Here is a 21,769-nt window from a genome sequence, read left to right on the forward strand (position 1 = left end):
ATAATCGGTATCGGCGTTGAAAAATCATAAATCGGTCGACCTCTATTTTTATCCCTGTTAGGGTTCAATCTGGTCCCCCTCTAAGCTCTTTAGAAGCCTGCAGGAGAGTCTCAGCGGAGCAACGAGGAGTCTAACCAGTGACCTCACCGTACCAACACTCCATGCTGTAATGTGATTGGAGGAGCCTTCAGTGGTACTCAGCCAGACTGAGCGCGTGTGTGTTAGTCTCAGCCAACTACTGTGCCTCCAGAGGGAAAAACATCAGGGCCTTTAATATTTCATAGCAGCTTTTCACTGTCTTGGCATTTTGAGAAAGGGGAAGTCGTTACAAGCAGAATCCCCCTGTGTGTGGTGGTGGAGGACAGGTGTGTGTGTGTGTGTGTGTGGGGGGGTTGGGATTCAACAATGTTGCCTTAAACCAAACTAAATAATTAAACCATAAAAACCTGTGTGTGTGTGTGTGTCCACCAGCAGAAAATCTATAACATACCGTCCCTAATCAGAAGTCACATTGTCACAGAGAGCATTCAGTTCTGTATCCCGACGAGCTCTCGGTCCTACTCAAACACATCCTCCGGTTCTTATTAAACAAAAAAGGTATTTCCCACAGCGCATGGCACAGGGCAAGGTCCCCTTTTATGAGCCCCAATTGGCTGAAAAGGAGTCAGTGGGTTGCTGTTGCCACAGCCCGTAAACGAGCAGCCATTTCCTGGGGCTTTGCACATCAGTGAGTCCTGTGGCCATCATAAAGAATTAAGGTTAATGGGGGGCTGGGTTAGCTCAGCTCACTCTCTAGTGTTCTGTGTTTAACTATCCTTGTAGGTACCAGAAGTCCTCACAAGGATAGTAAAACAAGGAAAAATTTGGGTAAGTAGGGACATTTTTCCAGTCCACGAGGAAAAATGCTATTTTAGGCTTAGGGGTTACATTTAAGGTTCAAATTAGGGTTACAATTAAGGCTATGGGATACAGGTAGGTTTAGGAGTTCGGTATAGTTGTAGGGTTATGGGTTAAAGGTTATGGGATACAGGTAGGTTTAGGAGTTTGGTATAGTTTTAGGGTTATAATTAAGGCTATGGGATACAGGTAGGTTTAGGAGTTCGGTATAGTTGTTGGGTTATAATTAAGGCTATGGGATACAGGTAGGTTTAGGAGTTCGGTATAGTTGTTGGGTTATAATTAAGGTTATGGGATACAGGTAGGTTTAGGAGTTCGGTATAGTTGTAGGGTTATGGGTTAAAGGTTATGGGATACAGGTAGGTTTAGGAGTTCGGTATAGTTGTAGGGTTATGGGATACAGGTAGGTTTAGGAGTTCGGTATAGTTGTAGGGTTATGGGATACAGGTAGGTTTAGGAGTTCGGTATAGTTGTAGGGTTATGGATTAAAGGTCAGGCTTGGGCGTGGATTTGAGTCAGTGTAGTATTTTCAAAAAGTGTATCAAATACATTCCAATATTCAACAACTAGTTTATTTTTAAACATAAAATTAACTAGATAACCTTTAGTTATCTGAATAATTGTTTTGAAATGTATTGAAAAGTAATAGAACTAGTATTTGAACCCAGGTTTGTTTGGTTGGTGTGTGTGTGTGTACAGACTGGGCTGAGGTGATGTAACTGCGTCTCAGGCCCATGCTCTACAGTGGGTGTATTCCTTTGGGGTTTAGGCTGGGGGTTGACACTGAACATGGAACAGACAAAAACATCCTATTCACCAAAACTATTACGGTGTGTGGCAAAACCACATTTACAGCAGAACTGTGCAGATACAACTTTGGTCACAGAATAAACCAGGAGAGATTTTACCGTAATTTCCAGTAAATGTTTTTAGTTTTATTTACTATGGTAATTGTTAAAAGTAGTCTTTGTGCATAGAATTGTATGGTTTGTTAAACTTTGAAAAATCAATAGTTTTTGTTTGGCATACATTTTAAATGGAAAAATCGGAGTCTCTGCGTAATTCCGTTACCTTGGAATTGCCCATTCTCATTCCCTGACTCAGCCCTTCACTGGGACCCTACTCTCGTCACTGAACCCCCGCAACAGCTTTCTGGTCTGGACCAACTCAGGTCCAGGAAACACAAGACACACAGATTCAGACTCAATGTGCTGTTCTAACGTGAGGGATTCCACTAGCACAGTCCAGGGAGGGAGGAAGGAAGGGACCATACAACAAGCCCTAGGCAAAAACGCCAACAACTTCACATACAGCCGCTGAGTCACTGTTCAAGACATTTACCACAGCGATAGAAGTGAGTGAAACGTTGCCCAGAACAACCCCCAGCCATTCATAACATGCCACCGTCCCCGAGCGACTACCATGTTGTTGGAGGGGCCATACCAGGCCCCAGACGACCTCGCACTCTTCAAATATGCTTTATGAGTATGTGGAGCGCGTTGTGTTTCAAATATGTTCCAGGATGGCAGTGGAGGAATGGCTTTGACCCGGTATGCCCTGCCGGTGCCGGTGGGCGAGCACTCTTGACAAGACATGAAAGATGGATCGGGTGCTGGGGAATGGAAAACACCAAATGGGTTCAGGAAGGATCCGGAGTCCAAGCCCTCCATGGGACCCAGGCCAGCAGAACAGCCAGGCCCTAGGTGTGGCTGTGTGACTGAGGCAAGTTACACTGAATGACACTCTCAGCAATCCCACACTGAACAGGCCATGTACAAAAATAATATCATTTCGGTGACAGAAAGTGGGTAAACAAGTACATGACCTTCTAGAGTGTATCTAGGGGGAAAACTAGTGAGAAGCGGTGAGTCACTAGGCCTAGCTAATGGAGCATGGTTACTCATGTTTATCCCCAGTCCTGATTCCATTCAGCTAGACCTAGCTAAATGGAGCATGGTTACTCATGTTTATCCCCAGTCCTGATTCCATGCAGCTAGACCTAGCTAATGGAGCATGGTTACTCATGTTTATCCCCAGTCCTGATTCCATTCAGCTAGACCTAGCTAATGGAGCATGGTTACTCATGTTTATCCCCAGTCCTGATTCCATGCAGCTAGACCTAGCTAATGGAGCATGGTTACTCATGTTCATCCTCAGTCCTGATTCCATTCAACTAGGCCTATGCGGCATTACAGTATAGTTCGCTATACACCCGACACTTACATGCAACTTCAGCTATCAGAATACGAAGGCAGCATTGAAAAGACGGGTCCTGGGCCAACAAAAGTTGCATTGGCTAGAGTTACTCTAACCGGTTTGCGATCCCTTCAGCTTTGCTTGCTAGCTTGCCTGCTAGTTACAGAGGTCAGCTGTCTAGATAGCTACAGTAGTTGGCCACTGCCATTCAGTTGTTGTGTTATCAGATGTAGCCTGTTCCACCGTTTGCAGAATGCATCCAGGCATTTGAATAAAGTGTGACAAAGAGAAATCTGTTAACAATGTGGACATTTAAATGGAGGTGTTGAACTGATGTGGAAAGGGTTAGAAGTTGAATTTGCTTTGGGGGGAACTGGGTGGAGGGTACTGTGGCTCTCCAACAGAGACTGACCCGGAGCCCCCTCACAACCCTGGAGGAGATGGGAGACCTGCACCCTAAATCCCCCTGCCTCACCCACATCGCCTGCTGTTGTGTGTGTTGTCTATGTTTGTGTAGTATGGAGAAGAAAGGGCCCAGATTTGTGGGTTGGTACAGCTGCTGTTGCAGGGGTGGAGGGGTTAGGGGTTGTGTGAGAGGGGGTTCTCAGATTTAAGGGGTTGGTGGGGTGTGTGTGTGTGTCTGCCTCAGATCAGAGACTCTGACTGGCCCAGGCTGAGCTGCACTAATCTGAGGGGGCAAAACAAACACTTTGAAGCACGAACAGTCACACACTGGCTACGGTTCTGTGCTCCAAGCGCTTCTGAACACACACACACCCCTCTGTGGACCAAGGCCAAAACTTTGGCCACGGAATTCTTTAACTCACTCAGCACACTGCTACAGTGAGTCAAAAGGAAGTTGGACTGGTAGAAAAACATCCACCAGGCTACATCGTTGTACTTATTTAAGATATTTAAATGATTGACAGTTTATTCACTAATAATCCTAATCCTGGTTGGTCTAGCCTATAGGCTATGCTTTGATATAGAATCTAGTTAAACTAAACATTCTATTTCTGCTCCCTCATAATGACTAACTACAGTCGAGCAACACAACAAAGACTACCTTGCCTGTCTCTAATGTCCATAAACTACAGACACTGATCTACAATAACAGAATGGCCATGTCCTCATGCAGAAATATATGAGAGACAGAGACACAGAGAGAGAACCATGAGAATGACACTGTGTACCGTACTGCCCAGGCACTCAGAGGTTTTTTTAAACTACAGAGACTGATCTACAATAACAGAATGGCCATGTCCTCATGCAGAAATATATATAAATATAAGAGAGAGGAGAGAGGAGAAAGGAGAGAGGAGAGAGGAGAGAGAAGGGAGAGAGAGAGAGAGCAGGGAGAGAGAGAGAGCAGGGAGAGAGAGAGCAGAGAGAGAGAGAGAGAGAGAGAGAGAGAGAGCAGGACAAAAGGGGGTAAAAGAATGACAGACTGTCTCAATAGATCAGGGCGGCTCAGAGTGTCTGCTGCCCCCCCCCCCCCCCCTCCGTCTGTCCACCCTGGCCCGACTACTTCCCCTCTCCTCCTCTCCACCCTCCAAGCATTGTGTGCCCCATCATAAAAGCTTGTGGCCAGCCAAAGTGTCCAATCTGACTGGAAGCAGACAGTGGTAACCTGGTAAATGACACTGCATCAGCAAGCAAAACATGGGGGGGGGGGGGGGGCAGCCCTAAATGATACCACACACTTCCTGAACTCTACCTTTACAGCTTCCATGTCTGGGGGAAATCCTAAGGGTGCACCTGCCCTGCCAGTCATTCACCTGCTAGCTAGTTAGATATTTCCTCTCTTCCCCTCAGCTCAAAACAGCAGGCAAACACATCCTGTTTCAGTGAGCACAGCTGGAGCAGAGACAATGTGTGTGTGCCTGCCTGCGTCTGGGGTGGTCTCAACACCAACATCAAACACACGGGGAAAAGGCTAATGTTCATTCAGCCAAGATGAAATACTAACTGAAAGTTAAATAGGTTCAACCATTAGATAGGCAGGGAGGAACTAGCCTGGACCAAAATACGTTGTGCTTCATTTGATTTCAACCGATAAAAGGTATTGCAGACCACCCTGGATGTTGCTTTAGGGCCTTTGCTTAATGCTTAACCTAATATTGCCAAGGAAACACTAGCCTGAGCACTGCAGCTAAAAACAAACTGACAGACACACTAGCCTGAGCACTGCAACTAAAAACAAACGGACAAGGAGACTGGTCTGAGCACTGCAACTAAAACAAACAGACAGACACTAGCCTGAGCACTGCAACTAAAAACAAACAGACAGAAACACTAGCCTGAGCACTGCAACTAAAACAAACAGACAGAGACACAAGCCTGAGCACTGCAACTAAAACAAACAGACAGAGACACAAGCCTGAGCACTGCAACTAAAACAAACAGACAGAGACACAAGCCTGAGCACTGCAACTAAAACAAACAGACAGAGACACAAGCCTGAGCACTGCAACTAAAACAAACAGACAGAGACACAAGCCTGAGCACTGCAACTAAAACAAACAGACAGAGACACAAGCCTGAGCACTGCAACTAAAACAAACAGACAGAGACACTAGCCTGAGCACTGCAACTAAAACAAACAGACAGAGACACAAGCCTGAGCACTGCAACTAAAACAAACAGACAGAGACACTAGCCTGAGCACTGAAACTAAAACAAACAGACAGAGACACAAGCCTGAGCACTGCAACTAAAACAAACAGACAGAGACACTAGCCTGAGCACTGCAACTATAAACAAACAAAACAAACAGACAGAAACACTAGCCTGAGCACTGCAACTAAAACAAACAGACAGAGATACTAGCCTGAGCACTGCAACTAAAAAACTAACTAAAACAGACAGACACACACTTTCTGGTTGACTCGCTCGACAAAGGCGTTTAATCTCAATCTGTCTGGGACAGACCCCTCAGAGCCATCACAATGTCTCCTCCTCACACACACCCACACATTTTAAAGCAGGTACCTGAGTCACAGTCCAGACTGTATTGTTCTCTAGTGATGTGATACACACTGGTTCACTGAGAGTTTGTCTGTCTGTGTTGTAATTACCACTGGCTGCTCAACCCTATTGTTTGATTTGTCTGACAGAAAGTGGATACTGCTGTCTGAGACATCTCTCTTTCTGTTCCTTCTGTGTGTGTCTCCATCTGTGTGTGTGTGTGTGTGTAGTCTTGGCAGATGGGTACAGAGGGACACAGTGTTGCCGGTCTGCTCTGCCTGGTAGCTCCAGCGTGTACCATCACTGTACCTCATCCAGAAGCAGGAGGGGTTTGTGTGACGATTCCTCAGTGTATGTGGGCACCGGGTCATCTGCATTTTTGGCTTGTTGACTGCTTCTGTGTTTCCAAGCAGAGGGCATCATGGGTATTGTGCGTGTGTGTGTGTGTGTGTGTGCGCTGTGCCAGGTCTGGTCATGGTATTAAGTGTGAGTGCCCCAATCGTGGTCTCCACGCTCCCTCCATGCGCTGAGTGTGTGCGGGGCTTATAGTGTGTGTGTGTGTGTGTGAGGCGTGGTTAGTCAGCCCAGAGGAATGTGCTGCGGCTGGTTGCTGGGGCCTTGGGGAGGGTGTGGGCTGCTGTTTGGTTAGCAACTGCTGCTCTGTGTGGAGGCGGCAGGAGTTAGGTTATATTAGTGAGAGAAAGCTCTACTCTGCTTTGCCTTGGCCTGACCACTATCTGTCTGTGGGGGAGAAGAACACTAACTCTTCACACAGACAACAAGCCTGCTTTGTGTCCTATTGGCCACGACTACAACCACGACTATCACCACCACGACTACAACCACGACTACCACCACACTGAACAAAAATATTAAACTCAATTTCAACCATTTTACTGAGTTAGCGTTCATATAAGGAAATCAGTCACTTTAAATACACTGCTCAAATAAATAAAGGGAACACTAAAATAACACATCCTAGATCTGAATGAATTAAATATTCTTATTAAATACTTTTTTCTTTACATAGTTGAATGTGCTGGACAACAAAATCACACAAAAAGTATCAATGGAAATCAAATTTATTAACTCATGGAGGGTCTGGATTTGGAGTCCCACTCAAAATTAAAGTGGAAAACCACACTACAGGCGGATTCAACTTTGATGTAATGTCCTTAAAACAAGTCAAAATGAGGCTCAGTAGTGTGTGTGGCCTCCACGTGCCTGTATGACCTCTCTACAACGCCTGGGCATGCTCCTGATGAGGTGGCGGATGGTCTCCTGAGGGATCTCCTCCAAGAGCTGGACTAAAGCATCTCCTGGACAGTCTGTGGTTGGTGGATGGAGCGAGACATGATGTCCCAGATGTGCTCAATTGGATTCAGGTCTGGGGAACGGGCGGGCCAGTCCATAGCATCAATGCCTTCCTCTTGCAGGAACTGCTGACACACTCCAGCCACGTGAGGTCTAGCATTGTCTCGCATTAGGAGGAACCCAGGGCCAACCGCACCAGCATATGGTCTCACAAGGGGTCTGAGGATCTCATCTCGGTACCTAATGGCAGTCAGGCTACCTCTGGCGAGCACATGGAGGGCTGTGCGGCCCCCCCAAAGAAATGCCACCCCACACCATGACTGACCCACCGCCAAACCGGTCATGCTGGAGGATGTTGCAGGCAGCAGAACGTTCTCCACGGCGTCTCCAGACTGTCACGTCTGTCACATGTGCTCAGTGTGAACCTGCTTTCATCTGTGAAGAGCACAGGGCGCCAGTGGCGAATTTGCCAATCTTGGTGTTCTCTGGCAAATGAAAAACGTCCTGCACGGTGTTGGGCTGTAAGCACAACCCCCACCTGTGGACGTCGGGCCCTCATACAACCCTCATGAAGTCTGTTTCTGACCGTTTGAGCAGACACATGCACATTTGTGGCCTGCTGGAGGTCATTTTGCAGGGCTCTGGCAGTGCTCCTCCTTGCACAAAGGCGGAGGTAGCGGTCCTGCTGCTGGGTTGTTGCCCTCCTACGGCCTCCTCTACGTCTCCTGATGTACTGGCCTGTCTCCTGGTAGCGCCTCCATGCTCTGGACACTACGCTGACAGACACAGCAAACCTTCTTGCCACAGCTTGCATAGATGTGCCATCCTGGATGAGCTGCACTACCTGAGCCACTTGTTTGGGTTGTAGACTCCGTCTCATGCTACCACTAGAGTGAAAGCACCGCCAGCATTCAAAAGTGACCAAAACATCAGCCAGGAAGCATAGGAACTGAGAAGTGGTCTGTGGTCCCCACCTGCAGAACCACTCCTTTATTGGGGGTGTCTTGCTAATTGCCTATAATTTCCACCTGTTGTCTACTCCATTTGCACAACAGCATGTGAAATGTATTGTCAATCAGTGTTGCTATCCTTCCTGTTTGGCCCTGTCCGGGGGTGTCCTCGGATGGGGCCACAGTGTCTCCTGACCCCTCCTGTCTCAGCCTCCAGTATTTATGCTGCAGTAGTTTATGTGTCGGGGGGATAGGGTCAGTTTGTTATATCTGGAGTACTTCTCCTGTCCTATTCGGTGTCCTGTGTGAATCTAAGTGTGCGTTCTCTAATTCTCTCTTTCTCTCTCTCGGAGGACCTGAGCCCTAGGACCATGCCCCAGGACTACCTGACATGATGACTCCTTGCTGTCACCAGTCCACCTGGCCGTGCTGCTGCTCCAGTTTCTTTCAACTGTTCTGCCTTATTATTATTCGACCATGCTGGTCATTTATGAACATTTGAACATCTTGACCATGTTCTGTTATAATCTCCACCCGGCACAGCCAGAAGAGGACTGGCCACCCCACATAGCCTGGTTCCTCTCTAGGTTTCTTCCTAGGTTTTGGCCTTTCTAGGGAGTTTTTCCAAGCCACCGTGCTTCTACACCTGCATTGCTTGCTGTTTGGGGTTTTAGGCTGGGTTTCTGTACAGCACTTTGAGATATCAGCTGATGTACGAAGGGCTATATAAATAAATTTGATTTGCTTCCTAAGTGGACAGTTTGATTTCACCGAAGTGTGATTGACTTGGAGTTACATTGTGTCGTTTAAATGTTCCCTTTATTTTTTTGAGCAGTGTACATTGATCTGTATGTCACATTAAAAAAAATATATATATATTTTACTTTTATTTAATGTCAGTTAAGAACAAATTCTTATTTACAATGACGGCCTACCAGGGAACAGTGGATTAACTGCCTTGTTCAGGGGCAGAACGACAGATTTTTACCTTGTTGCTAGATCGAATCCCCGAGCTGACCTTTTGGTTACTGGCCCAATACTCTAACCACTAGGCTACCTACCGCCCACATGACTGGGCAGGGGCACAGCCATAGGCCCACCCACTGGGGAGACAGGCCCAGATAATCAGAATGAGTTTTTTTTTTAAATTACAGACAGAAATACTCCTCAGTTTCATCAGCTGTCCGGGTGGATGATTGATCCTGATAGGCCACATCTGTCAGGTGGATGGATTATCTTGATAGGCCACATCTGCCAGGTGGATGGATTATCTTGATAGGCCACATCTGTCAGGTGGATGGATTGATCTTGATAGGCCACATCTGTCAGGTGGATGGATTATCTTGATAGGCCACATCTGTCAGGTGGATGGATTATCTTGGCAAAGGAGAAATGCTCACTAACACGGACGTAAAACAAATGTGTACAGAATCTGAGAGAAATAAGGTTTTTGAGCGTATGGTGAGAATTTCTGGGAGATTTTATTTCAGCTCATGAAACCAACACTTTACATGATGCGCTTGTATTTATCAGTACTTTCCATGATGTGTTTATATATATATTTTTCAGTACTTTACTTGTGTGCGCCAAGGTTACTGTTCATTTTTAGATTTTAATTCATAAATCTGTTCGTTTTTAGACCTGATTTGCTTTAGTTTGGTCTTAAAATATTTTCTATTATTTAGTGTTAGGGACAGAAAGCATGCTGGGAGGCTAGGAGACATGTGTTGTATAGTGATTTTGGAGGATGTCACTTCTTGCATTGGGGGCGGGCAGTTCAAATGATAACGCCAAGCTCAATGTGACTTATATAGTGGAATAAAACTGACGCCCACGCTGACGACAATCCAATGGGGGCGGGCAGTTCAAAAGATAACGCCAAGCTCAATGTGACATATATTGGAATGAAACTGACGCCCATGCTGACGACAATCCAAGGCTTTTTAACTTGTCGTCTCAGAGGCTGCGGATCCCGTGTCCCCCAGAGCAGAAGACCCCTGGGTTTATTTACGTCTACTTTATGCCCACATTGCTGTGGTCACTCTCGCTTCACATTTCTCACTGTCAAACCGTGAATGATAATTCTTCAAGTTTTACCGGTGAAATGTCCACGCAGCATCTGCATATTAACCATGTGATCTCAATCATATTCATTCAGAATATTCATTCAGATCAACTTGAGCTATACAGTGTATTTTTGAATGAGGTACTGTGAGCACATTTTAGATCAGATTGTGTTAAACTGCAGCAAAGACTAACTGTTTTTAGTTTCAATCAAAGCACATATTTTGCCTAGTGGCACACTTTAGTTTTGGCCACATCCTGAAATATAAGAAATGAGGTGGTGTTTCTTGTCTTACAGTAACTTTATACTATGCAGTTATATTTGGCAGGGGCGGCAGGTAGCGTTGGGCCAGTAACCGAAAGGTCACTGGTTCAAATACCGGAGCCAACAAGGTGAAAAATCTGTCGCTGTGCCCTTGAGCCAGGTAATTAATCCTAATTGCTCCAAGGGTGCTGTACAACGTTGACCCAGGCCGTGACCCCATTCCCTGTGGGTGTTTCTCAGGGGGAGTTGGGATATGCCAGAAACACATTTCCAAAACACACTTGTGTGTAACAGGACAAATATAAGCACCCCACAAATATTATTCTTCATAACAGAAATGAATAAAAATGGTACTATCACTATGGGATCTGGCAGACCTTGATCTCACATCATTAAAGGAGCACCATTCACCAGAGCAGCCTGTTCTCTACGAGAAGAGACGGTGTTAAGTAGAGTACCGCACATGAGCAGAAACTTCGGGACCTTTAGCGTTCAGGAAGAGGAGTCCCGAAAAGTCAAGATCCGAAGCCACAGTTTCAACTGTAGTAGTACGTGTTTGTCTAGGTAGCTAACATCTTCTATGTTTTTCCACGTTAGCTAGCGGCGCCCCGGAGCAGCGGCGCCCCGGAGCAGCGGCGCCCCGGAACAGTGATACACAAGCGAGGCCTTTTTGAAACGTCTCCATCTCCTGGCTGCATTTACCCACCAGATTCAGCAGCTTGAAAACCACAGATTTTGAGAACAGTTTTCTTTAAGATTAACATAATTCATGATGGTTTATATTTTAGCTTTATTCGTTTTTGGAGTAAAAGTTAATAGCTTAATTGTAGTTCGAGTTTTTCCAAACGGGGATAATAATTTAATTTCAGTTAAATATTTACTATAACAACCTTGGTGTGTGCGTGTTAGAGGTCGACCGATTAATCAGGGCCAATTTCAAGTTTTCATAACAGTCGGAAATCGGTATTTTTGGGCGCAGATTTATTTCTTTATTTTTTTACACCTTTATTTAATCTTTATTTAACTAGGCAAGTCAGTTAAGAACAAATTCTTATTTACAATGATGGCCTAGGAACAGTGGGTTAACTGCCTTGTTCAGGGGCAGAACGACAGATTTTCACCTTGTCAGCTCGGGGGATCCAATCTTGCAACCTTAACTAGTCCAACGCAATAACAACCTGCCTCTTTCTCGTTGCACTCCACAAGGAGGCTGCCTGTTATGTGAATGCAGTAAGCCAAGGTAAGTTGCTAGCTAGCATTAAACTTATATTATAAAAAACAATCAATCATAATCACTAGTTAACTACACATGGTTGATGATATTTCTAGATATTATCTAGCGTGTCATGCGTTGCATATAATCTGACTGAGCATACAAGTATCTGACTGAGCGGTGGTAGGCAGAAGCAGGCGCGTAAACATTAATTCAAACAGCACTTTCGTGCGTTTTGCCAGCAGCTCTTCGTTGTGCGTCAAGCATTGCGCTGTTTATGACTTCAAGCCTATCAACTCCCAAGATGAGGCTTGTGTAACCGAAGTGAAATGGCTAGCTAGTTAGCGGGCGCTAATTGTCGTTGTGTTGCTGGTTCGAGCCCAGGGAGGAGCGAGGAGAGGGACGGAAGCTATACTGTTACACTGGCAATACAAAAGTGCCTATAAGAACATCCAATAGTCAAAGGATAATGAAATACAGATGGTATAGAGGGAAATAGTCCTATTATTCCTATAATAACTACAACCTAAAACTTCTTACCTGGGAATATTGAAGACTCATGTTAAAAGGAACCACCAGCTTTCATATGTTCTCATGTTCTGAGCGAGGAACTGAAACGTTAGCTTTCTTACATGGAACATATTTTACATGGAACATACTGCACTTTTACTTTCTTCTCCAACACTTTGTTTTTGCATTATTTAAACCAAATTGAACATGTTTCATTATTTATTTGAGGCTAAATTGATTTTATTGATGTATTATGTTAAAATATGTGTTCATTCAGTATTGTTGTAATTGTCATTATTACAAATAAATAAAATCGTCCGATTAATCAGTATCGGCTTTTATGGTCCTCCAATAATCGGTATCGACGTTGAAAAATCATAATCGGTCGACCTCTAGTGCGTGTGTACATAGTTGAGATTTCACTGTAGGTCACTTCGGTGGTATAATGCATTCTCAAATATTTTCTAAATCGCAACTAGGCCAGTTTATTCATCATGACATGCTTTATCTAATAGACACCATCACCCACGCTTCTATTGCTGTACAACAGCACTGTAGACCACTTGTGGTGGGGACACCAATCTGTTAATTATTTTGTTATCAGCTCAAGTTCCTCCCTCTGTTCTTCCTGCTTCCGTTTCTCTCTCCACGCTTCCTCTCCCTTAGTGTTGTCACAATAGCAGAATTTTGACTTCCATACCAGGTTAAGAAACAATACTCAACACTCTTTACCCAAACAATACCACAGTAAATAAATAAGGCATATTAACCAAAGTCACAGAATGGCCCTTAATCCAGACACAAAATCAGGGACTGTCTTTCTCCTGCTCAAACATGCTGCCGTGTGAGTCGGTGGCACCAGCCTGCAGCCCTGCAGCCAAAGGGACGTGTGTGGACAAGACAGACTGCTGCTCCCGGGTCCTGGCCCCGAACCAAGAGTGAGAGAGACAATGCTGTGCCGTCTGTTACAGTTCTGCTCTCTCAGCTCTGCTCCACAGTAAAGACCTAGAGTTTTGGACGGGTCAAGAGGGAAGACCAGTTAAAATACACTCAACTCATGAAACTAATCGACAATTGGCTCCTAATTTTCAAGTAGGATTGTCAATTCCATTCTATTTTAATGTATTGACAGCCGCTGATATGGAATTGACTCTGCAAGTGTCTTCCTCCTAATCCTTAAAACTGTTGATTTTATTTATTTTTTATTTAACCTTTATTTAACTAGGCAAGTCAGTTAAGAACAAATTCTTATTTACAATGACGACCTAGCAGGGACCTAGCCTCTCACTAACACCATGGTGTTCTCCGTTTTGCTCTAAGAACCCCACAAGCTACGGACTCGTCTGACGTCGGTACCGTCGATGTGCCAACCTCTGTCTGTAGCGTCCAGATCGTTTGAGATACAAACTAATATGACCCCACTATGGAAAGGGGAGACTCCCATGAAAACTATAGTGTTGTCCCATTTTGCTTTAGGAAGGCCACACCTAGCCTCCAGTTCACTAAAGCACATTTAAAAGGACAGGGAGAGAACATTAGTCTTCTCCCCACTCAAACAGAGCAGGCTCCGTCACTTAACAGCCGCCTCCACTGGCTCTGAGAAAGTCACTCTAAAATGACTTGACAGATGTGAGAATGTTTGTTTTAGGCGGAAGTGGGCCTCTAAGCAGGCCTCTCATACCGAAGTTCCTGCCAGTGCCATCCGCATTGCTCAGGCGAGAGAGTGTGAGTGTGAGGCATCACAAAGCCATAAGTACACACTGCAGAATGACTAAGACATGAATTTGGCCCAGAGCCTTAGTTTCTCAGAACTACCCATTATTTAAAAAGCAAAAGAAAATGACTGTCCAAAACCACAAAAGTGTAGAGGCGCCAAGAAGCATGCCGAGCAATAGCTTTGCACCACAAAATAAGACAAACTCTGGGTAGAAAACAAAGCCATTTGTTGCGCAACATTTCAGAAAATAAAAATGTAACAGGAAATAAGACTACTGGTTTCCAAACAAACAAATCATAATTTCGATGTTTTGTATTCAGACAATCAGGAGGGAAAAAATAATCATGAGGCCTAAAACTGCTCTATGACCCACTAGGCCAGCTATAGGCTAGAACTCTCTCTGATTACACAGCTTCTTAGAGGAGATTGCTGCTGTTAAACCCATTTGAAATGTTATCTAACAACCCAGGGCCTCTAAATCCACACCGGGCACCGAGGCTTTAGTGTTTAACACAGCTCCTGTTTCAATATGAAATAATTGTGCTTCATTTAGATCAGGTCAGTTGCTCAACTTCCTCAGGTTTAGGATTTGGGGTCTCGATCTGGTAGGTCAGTTGCTCAACTTCCTCAGGTTTAGGATTTGGGGTCTCGATCTGGTAGGTCAGTTGCGCAACTTCCTCAGGTTTAGGATTTGGGGTCTCGATCTGGTAGGTCAGTTGCGCAACTTCCTCAGGTTTAGGATTTGGGGTCTCGATCTGGTAGGTCAGTTGCTCAACTTCCTCGGGTTTAGGATTTGGGGTCTCGATCTGGTAGGTCGGTTGCTCAACTTCCTCAGGTTTAGGATTTGGGGTCTCAATCTGGTAGGTCAGTTGCTCAACTTCCTCAGGTTTAGGATTTGGGGTCTCGATCTGGTAGGTCAGTTGCGCAACTTCCTCAGGTTTAGGATTTGGGGTCTCGATCTGGTAGGTCAGTTGCTCAACTTCCTCAGGTTTAGGATTTGGGGTCTCGATCTGGTAGGTCAGTTGCGCAACTTCCTCAGGTTTAGGATTTGGGGTCTCGATCTGGTAGGTCGGTTGCTCAACTTCCTCAGGTTTAGGATTTGGGGTCTCGATCTGGTAGGACGGTTGCTCAACTTCCTCGGGTTTAGGATTTGGGGTCTAGATCAGTGAGTACCTTTATCTGATGTGTTACTGGGGAATCCCGTGTATAGACTTCCCTCAATGGACCCATCTATGGATTTCATCTCAGAAGGATCCAAAACATCATAAATATATTTATTTTTGGCCAATCTGGCATGAACAGCCCTACTCTAAAAACAGAAAGCCTAAACGGGTAATAACCACTGTTCACAGTAAATTATTCAAAGTATGCCTATTTACTGGGAGTTCAATTCTCAATTGAATGTAACAATATGCCAACATTTTACAGACATTTTTTAATTATCATTCGTCAACTAGGGTCTCCCCACAAACACCTGTCCTATAGGCTACACATGTTACCGTTCCATACAAATCCACCACCATCAGCTTTATCAAGCCAGCTGTGACTCAGTGAAATCCGGAGCACAGTACAGAGAGTCTGGTGAGTTACCATAGCTTAGCTAGCTCATCAGCTGTGAGGATAGTAATGATGAGGCGCTGGGGAATTCATGTGTTAGCCAGGAGAGCTCCCCCATGACCACCTTGACAGGCCTGAGCAAGCAGCTGCTGTCAGCCCCACCACAGGGGAATAAATAGGAACAGACCTCCCGGGCAATGTGGGCCGTTATTCAGGGGCAGGAAGTCCCCCTAAGCACTGCTCTTGGATCAGATTTCCCCATTCCAGTCCCAGCATTGACTATATGACACTGGTCTGTGACAAGGGCTTTTGCACTACAGCCAGGGTATTAGGGAGATATTAGCATATTATACTTCCGGGCCAGATATCTTCAGCGCTACAAGCCTGGCTAAGAGGATATTCAATTGACTGAAGAATGCACAACACTTGTGATGGTCAAACAAGAATGTGGGAGTGTCTGATTAGCTAAATATACCCAACTTCAGCCCACACCACCGCCCCAGCAGCTTGCTAACCAACAGTCCATGTCAGACAAAAGTGGAGATGAGATTTTGAAGGCCGATTCATTGATTAACTGCTGGAATTTATGGGACAACATGAAAGTTTCAGCCAATCACAGGTCTGCTTTGTTGTGAGGTTCTGAAATACCAACAGTGACAGCAGTAGGGTCACAGAAGTTACCCAAACTTAAGCATTACATACTAGTGTGGCTGCAAATAAACCAAACATCGATACCGTATACTGAAGGATGTGAAAGCTCTCTGTACAATAAACACGGATGAGTTTACAAACAACACATTGACTGAGCTGACAAGGAGGTGTAAATAGAAGCTAGCTTTTCAGCATTATAGTGACATGACAAGCTTACAAGGATGCAGAACTAGGCTAGGGCTAATTGATGGTTTTTTAAGGAGAGTACGTTCGGGCATTACTGTGTAAGGGTTGAAATCTGTCAAGACAGCAGTGGATGTATTGCACTGCATGGCGAAAACGATGATTCAGTCTCGCCTACGCACCATCCTAGTAGAAAGCGCCCCAGATTAAGGCCAAATTATATAACTTCGTCACCCATTTGTGTTTAGAGTTGAACAGCTGTCTATTCCACTATGCAGATTCGCCTCGTTTCCTGCATCATAAATATATCTACCGAGGGTAGTGTGTAGTTTGCCTGCTAGGACAGTGAACTAGAATTCGTGGTGCAACAAAAGTGGCATGCAATGATTATTGTTGAAAAGAAACACGGGCAACCCTCAAAACATTCAACACTCGCTAGCTAGCTACATTTGCTACCTAGCTATGTTTACTGTACTGTGATTGCTGATGCAGACAAGAGGCAGCTCACTGTATAACTTGCTCAGTTAGCTAGCTGGCTAGTTACCTACCCATGGGTTGTGCAGGATCCCCAAAAGCCAAACTATTCTTGAATGAGAAATATTCCATGGCTACAATATCAAATTGTTTGCGAGGAAGAGAAAGCTACCACTGGAAAGTCCATCCTAACTACCTAGCCAGATTTGTGTTTGAAAACTGTCACATTCAATCGATTCCATTTCTTGCGCAAACATTGCAATGTATGTTTCTAGTCGCCTACCTTGGTATGGTAATACATTTCGTGTTGATATTCTGTGTCGTGATGGCTTTTTCCAATTCATCCAGTTGCCCTGTTTTCTTCAACTTCTTCACCAGGCTTTTCACAGCTTTTTCACACCATTTCTCCTCTTGTCCGTTCTGTTCGCCTTTTTTCCAACCCAAAAGCCTTTTCACAATGGGGGGAGTAAAAGGCAGAATTGACATCTTGAGGTCAGTAAAGTCCTTCCAGTACTGTGGTCCTTGGTTTCGCAAGATACAGATGTAAATATTTTGTAAAGCTATCCAAAGGGCAAAATGACGTGGGCGCTTGAACAACGACTTTGTTAAATGTACACATATGCTGCACAAACAAAGTTCATTTGTAGCTACCAATTTTAGCGCACAGACTGGCTCAGCGATTACCGCACCACTCCACCACTACACTGTTGCACACGATTCAAATCAGTAACACTCCGCGGCGAAACGTAGTTCGCTCTAGTCGATTCGAAATGCATTCTTCATCCTCGCCTAAATTAAAGCCGTAGGTGAAAACCAAAGAACATTCGTCATTTTGGACTAAGGATTTTGAATTAAAAAAAATATATGTAATATGGCCTCCTACGCGTTGGTATACGTGTGATTATCAACGAAGTTTGGCCAAGTTCATAGTCATCCGCCTTCGTAGGCTCCGTCTGAAGTCTACTAAAAAATCTGCTTCAAATGTAAACGCAGGACGACTACCCTCCGTAGACTCCCCATTCAGACTGCAAAGTAGATCTGTGAAAGCCCGTAGGCTGCAGCTGACCAAAATGTGCTGCATCTGCATTGCACGGGCCCTGCCTTTCGCCCAGGCCTGCCCCACCAGCCCTGCCCCACCGGCTCGGTCCCAGTCCCTGGTCCCAACCCATACCAATTGCCAAGAGTTGTGATAAAAACTCCACACAACGCTCAAGTCTGATACATTATGTAACATTCCACAATGCATGCAGCACCATCACTTAATAAAACATAGAGGCCTATAGAAGATCACAAGGTTCCTTTCATCAATGAGAACTGACATCGTACACAGCAAGCTTGTGCATATTGCATAAAGTGTGTAATCTCTGCTCGTTATCAGAAAAAAATAACATAAACAATATTTGAGTCCAGAACTCAGGAGAGGCTTTGCTCTTGTCTTACCATTTGGGAAACTTTTTGAAGGGGTCCACTGCCAATGTGTTCCAGATTATTGGACAGAATCCACACAACACACCACTGAAGTACCTGTCATCGTTTCCTCTTCTTAGAACACAATCCTAAAACTGTGATTGCTACAAGACTGTGGCAGTCAAATTCAATTGTATTTGTCACACATGCCGAATACAAAAGGTGTAGACTGTTACTGTGAGATGCCCACTTACAAGCCATTTCCAAATAATGCAAAGTTAAACACTAAGAAATATTTGCAAAAAGGAAATAGTAGCACAATAAAATAACAGTAATGACACAATATACAAGGAGTACCAGTACTGAGTTAATGTGCAGGGGTACCAGTACTGAGTTCATGTACAGGGGTACGAGGTAGCTGAGGTAATAACGAGACTATATAGTATCTCTCCTTTCTCCCAGCCTCCAGCAGTAGTAGTATCTCTCCTTTCTCCCAGCCTCCAGCAGTAGTATCTCTCCTTTCTCCCAGCCTCCAGCAGTAGTAGTATCTCTCCTTTCTCCCAGCCTCCAGCAGTAGTATCTCTCCTTTCTCCCAGCCTCCAGCAGTAGTAGTATCTCTCCTTTCTCCCAGCCTCCAGCAGTAGTATCTCTCCTTTATCCCAGCCTCCAGCAGTAGTATCTCTCCTTCTCCCAACCTCCAGCAATAGTTTCTATCCTTTCTCCCAGCCTCCAGTAGTAGTATCTCTCCTTCTCCCATCCTCCAGCAGTAGTATCTCTCCTTTCTCCCAGCCTCCAGTAGTAGTATCTCTCCTTCTCCCAGCCTCCAGCAGTAGTAGTATCTCTCCTTTCTCCCAGCCTCCAGCAGTAGTATCTCTCCTTTATCCCATCCTCCAGCAGTAGTATCTCTCCTTCTCCCAGCCTCCAGCAGTAGTATCTCTCCTTACTCCCAGCCTCCAGCAGTAGTATCTCTCCTTTCTCCCAGTCTCCAGCAGTAGTATATCTCCTTTCTCCCAGCCTCCAGCAGTAGTATCTCTCCTTTCTCCCAGCCTCCAGCAGTAGTATCTCTCCTTTCTCCCAGCCTCCAGCAGTAGTACCTCTCCTTTCTCCCAGCCTCCAGTAGTAGTATCTCTCCTTCTCCCAGCCTCCAGTAGTAGTATCTCTCTTTTCTCCCAGCCTCCAGCAGCAGTAGTATCTCTCCTTTCTCCCAGCCTCCAGCAGTAGTATCTCTCCCTTCTCCCAGCCTCCAGCAGTAGTAGTATCTCTCCTTTCTACCAGCCTCCAGCAGTAGTTTCTCTCCTTTCTCCCAGCCTCCAGCAGTAGTTTCTCTCCTTTCTACCAGCCTCCAGTAGTAGTATCTCTCCTTTCTCCCAGCCTCCTGCAGTTGTTTCTCTCCTTTTAGTATGGTGAAGGCAGGCATGCACACAACCTGCCCCAGCTTGTCGAGGCCAAGCTAACATAACCCTAGCTCAAGCAAGATACATTTAACATTTAATGGGCAGTACTCACACACGCACACACACACACGCACACACATATGCACACACACGCACACACGCACGTACAAGCACAAACACCCGCACATGTGAAGGGTGTAGAATAGTCAGAGAGCGGGGTCGCGAGGTTCAGATACACAGTTGAAGTCAGAAGTTTTGCCAAATACATTTAAACTCAGTTTTTCACAATTCCTGACATTTAATCCTAGTAAAAATTCCCTGTCTTAGGTCAGTTAGGATCACCACTTTATTTTAAGAATGTGAAATGTCAGAATAATAGTAGAGAGAATGATTTATTTCAGCTTTTATTTCTTTCATCACATTCCCAATGGGTCAGAAGTTTACATACACTCAATTAGTATTTGGTAGCATTGCCCATAAATTGTTTAACTTGGATCAAACGTTTCAGGTAGCCTTCCACAAGCTTCCTAAAATAAGTTGTGTGAATTTTGGCCCATTCCTCCTGACAGAGCTGGTGTAACTGAGTCAGGCTTGTAGGCCTCCTTGCTCGCACACTCTTTTTAAATTCTGACCACAAATGTTCTATAGGATTGAGGTCAGGCCACTCCAATACCTTGACTTTGTTGTCCTTAAGTCATTTTGCCACAACTTTGGAAGTATGCTTGGGGTCATTGTCCATTTGGAAGACCCAGTTGCGACAGAGCTTTAACTTCCTGACTGACGTCTTAAGATGTTGCTTCAATATATCCACACCATTTTCCTGCCTCATGATGCCATGTATTTTGTGAAGTGCACCAGTCCCTCCTGCAACAAAGCACCCCCACAACATGATGCTGCCACCCCCGTGCTTCACGGTTAGGATGGTGTTCTTCGGTTTGCAAGCCTCCCCCTTTTTCCTCCAAAGATAATGATGGTCATTATGGCCAAACAGTCCTATTTTTGTTCCATCAGACCAGAGGACATTTCTCCAAAAAGTACGATCTTTGTTCCCATGTGCAGTTGCAAACCGTGGTCTAGCTTTTTTATGCCGGTTTTGGAGCAGTGGCTTCTTCCTTGCTGGACTTGTTTTATTGTGGATATAGATAATTTTGTACCTGTTTCCTCCAGCATCTTCCCAATGTCCTTTGCTGTTGTTCTGGGATTGATTTGCACTTTTCGCACCAAAGTACGTTAATCTCTAGGAGAAAGATCGCATCTCCTTCCTGAGCGGTATGACAGCTGCGTGGTCCCATGGTGTTAATACCTGCATACTATTGTTTGTACAGATGAATGCGGTACCTTCAGGCATTTGGAAATTGCTCCCAAGGATGAACCAGACTTGTGGAGGTCTACAATGTTTTTTCTGAGGTCTTGGCTGATTTCTTTTGATTTTCCCATGATGTCAAGTAAAGAGGCACTGAGTTTGAAGGTAGGCCTTGAAATACATCCACAGGTACACCTCCAATTGACTCAAATTATGTAAATTAGTCAGAAGCTTCTAAAGCCATGACATAATTTTCGGGAATATTCCAAGCTGTTTAAAGGCACAGTCAACTTAGTGTTTGTAAACTTCTGACCCACTGGAATTGTGATACAGTGAATTATAAGTGAAATAATCTGCCTGTTAACAATTGCTGGAAAAATTACTTGTGTCATGCACAAGTCGGCTAGACTTGCCAAAACAACTGTTTGTTAACAAGAAATTTGGGGAGTAGTTGAAAAACAAGTTTTAATGTCTCCAACCTAAGTGTATGTAAACTTCCGACTTCAACTGTATACAGATATACACAGTGCCAGCCAAAACGTTGGACACACGTACTCATTCATGTAAAGGTTATCCTCCTCCTCTTCGTCTGAGGAGGAGAAGCGAGAAGGATCGGAGGACCAATGCGCAGCGTCGTAAGTGTCCATGGTTGTTTATTTAAAAAACATAAACTGAACACTATGAATACATAAACAATAAACGTGAAG

At 44.8% G+C, this 21,769-nt stretch overlaps 1 protein-coding gene across 1 annotated transcript in view; it reads right to left on the minus strand.

Annotated features, from left to right (window-relative positions):
• LOC139384434 (mothers against decapentaplegic homolog 3) overlaps positions 1-17,647 on the minus strand; it is a 38,960-nt gene extending 21,313 nt beyond the window's left edge. The window contains exon 1 of the mRNA XM_071129200.1: positions 17,242-17,647. Within this exon, the coding sequence (XP_070985301.1) occupies positions 17,242-17,444 (203 nt within the window). The 5' untranslated portion in view covers positions 17,445-17,647. The remainder of the gene's footprint in view (positions 1-17,241) is intronic.
• Positions 17,648-21,769: the final 4,122 nt, after the last annotated feature.

Source organism: Oncorhynchus clarkii, chromosome 26, assembly GCF_045791955.1.
Source record: "Oncorhynchus clarkii lewisi isolate Uvic-CL-2024 chromosome 26, UVic_Ocla_1.0, whole genome shotgun sequence".
NCBI classification, from domain to species: domain Eukaryota; kingdom Metazoa; phylum Chordata; class Actinopteri; order Salmoniformes; family Salmonidae; genus Oncorhynchus; species Oncorhynchus clarkii.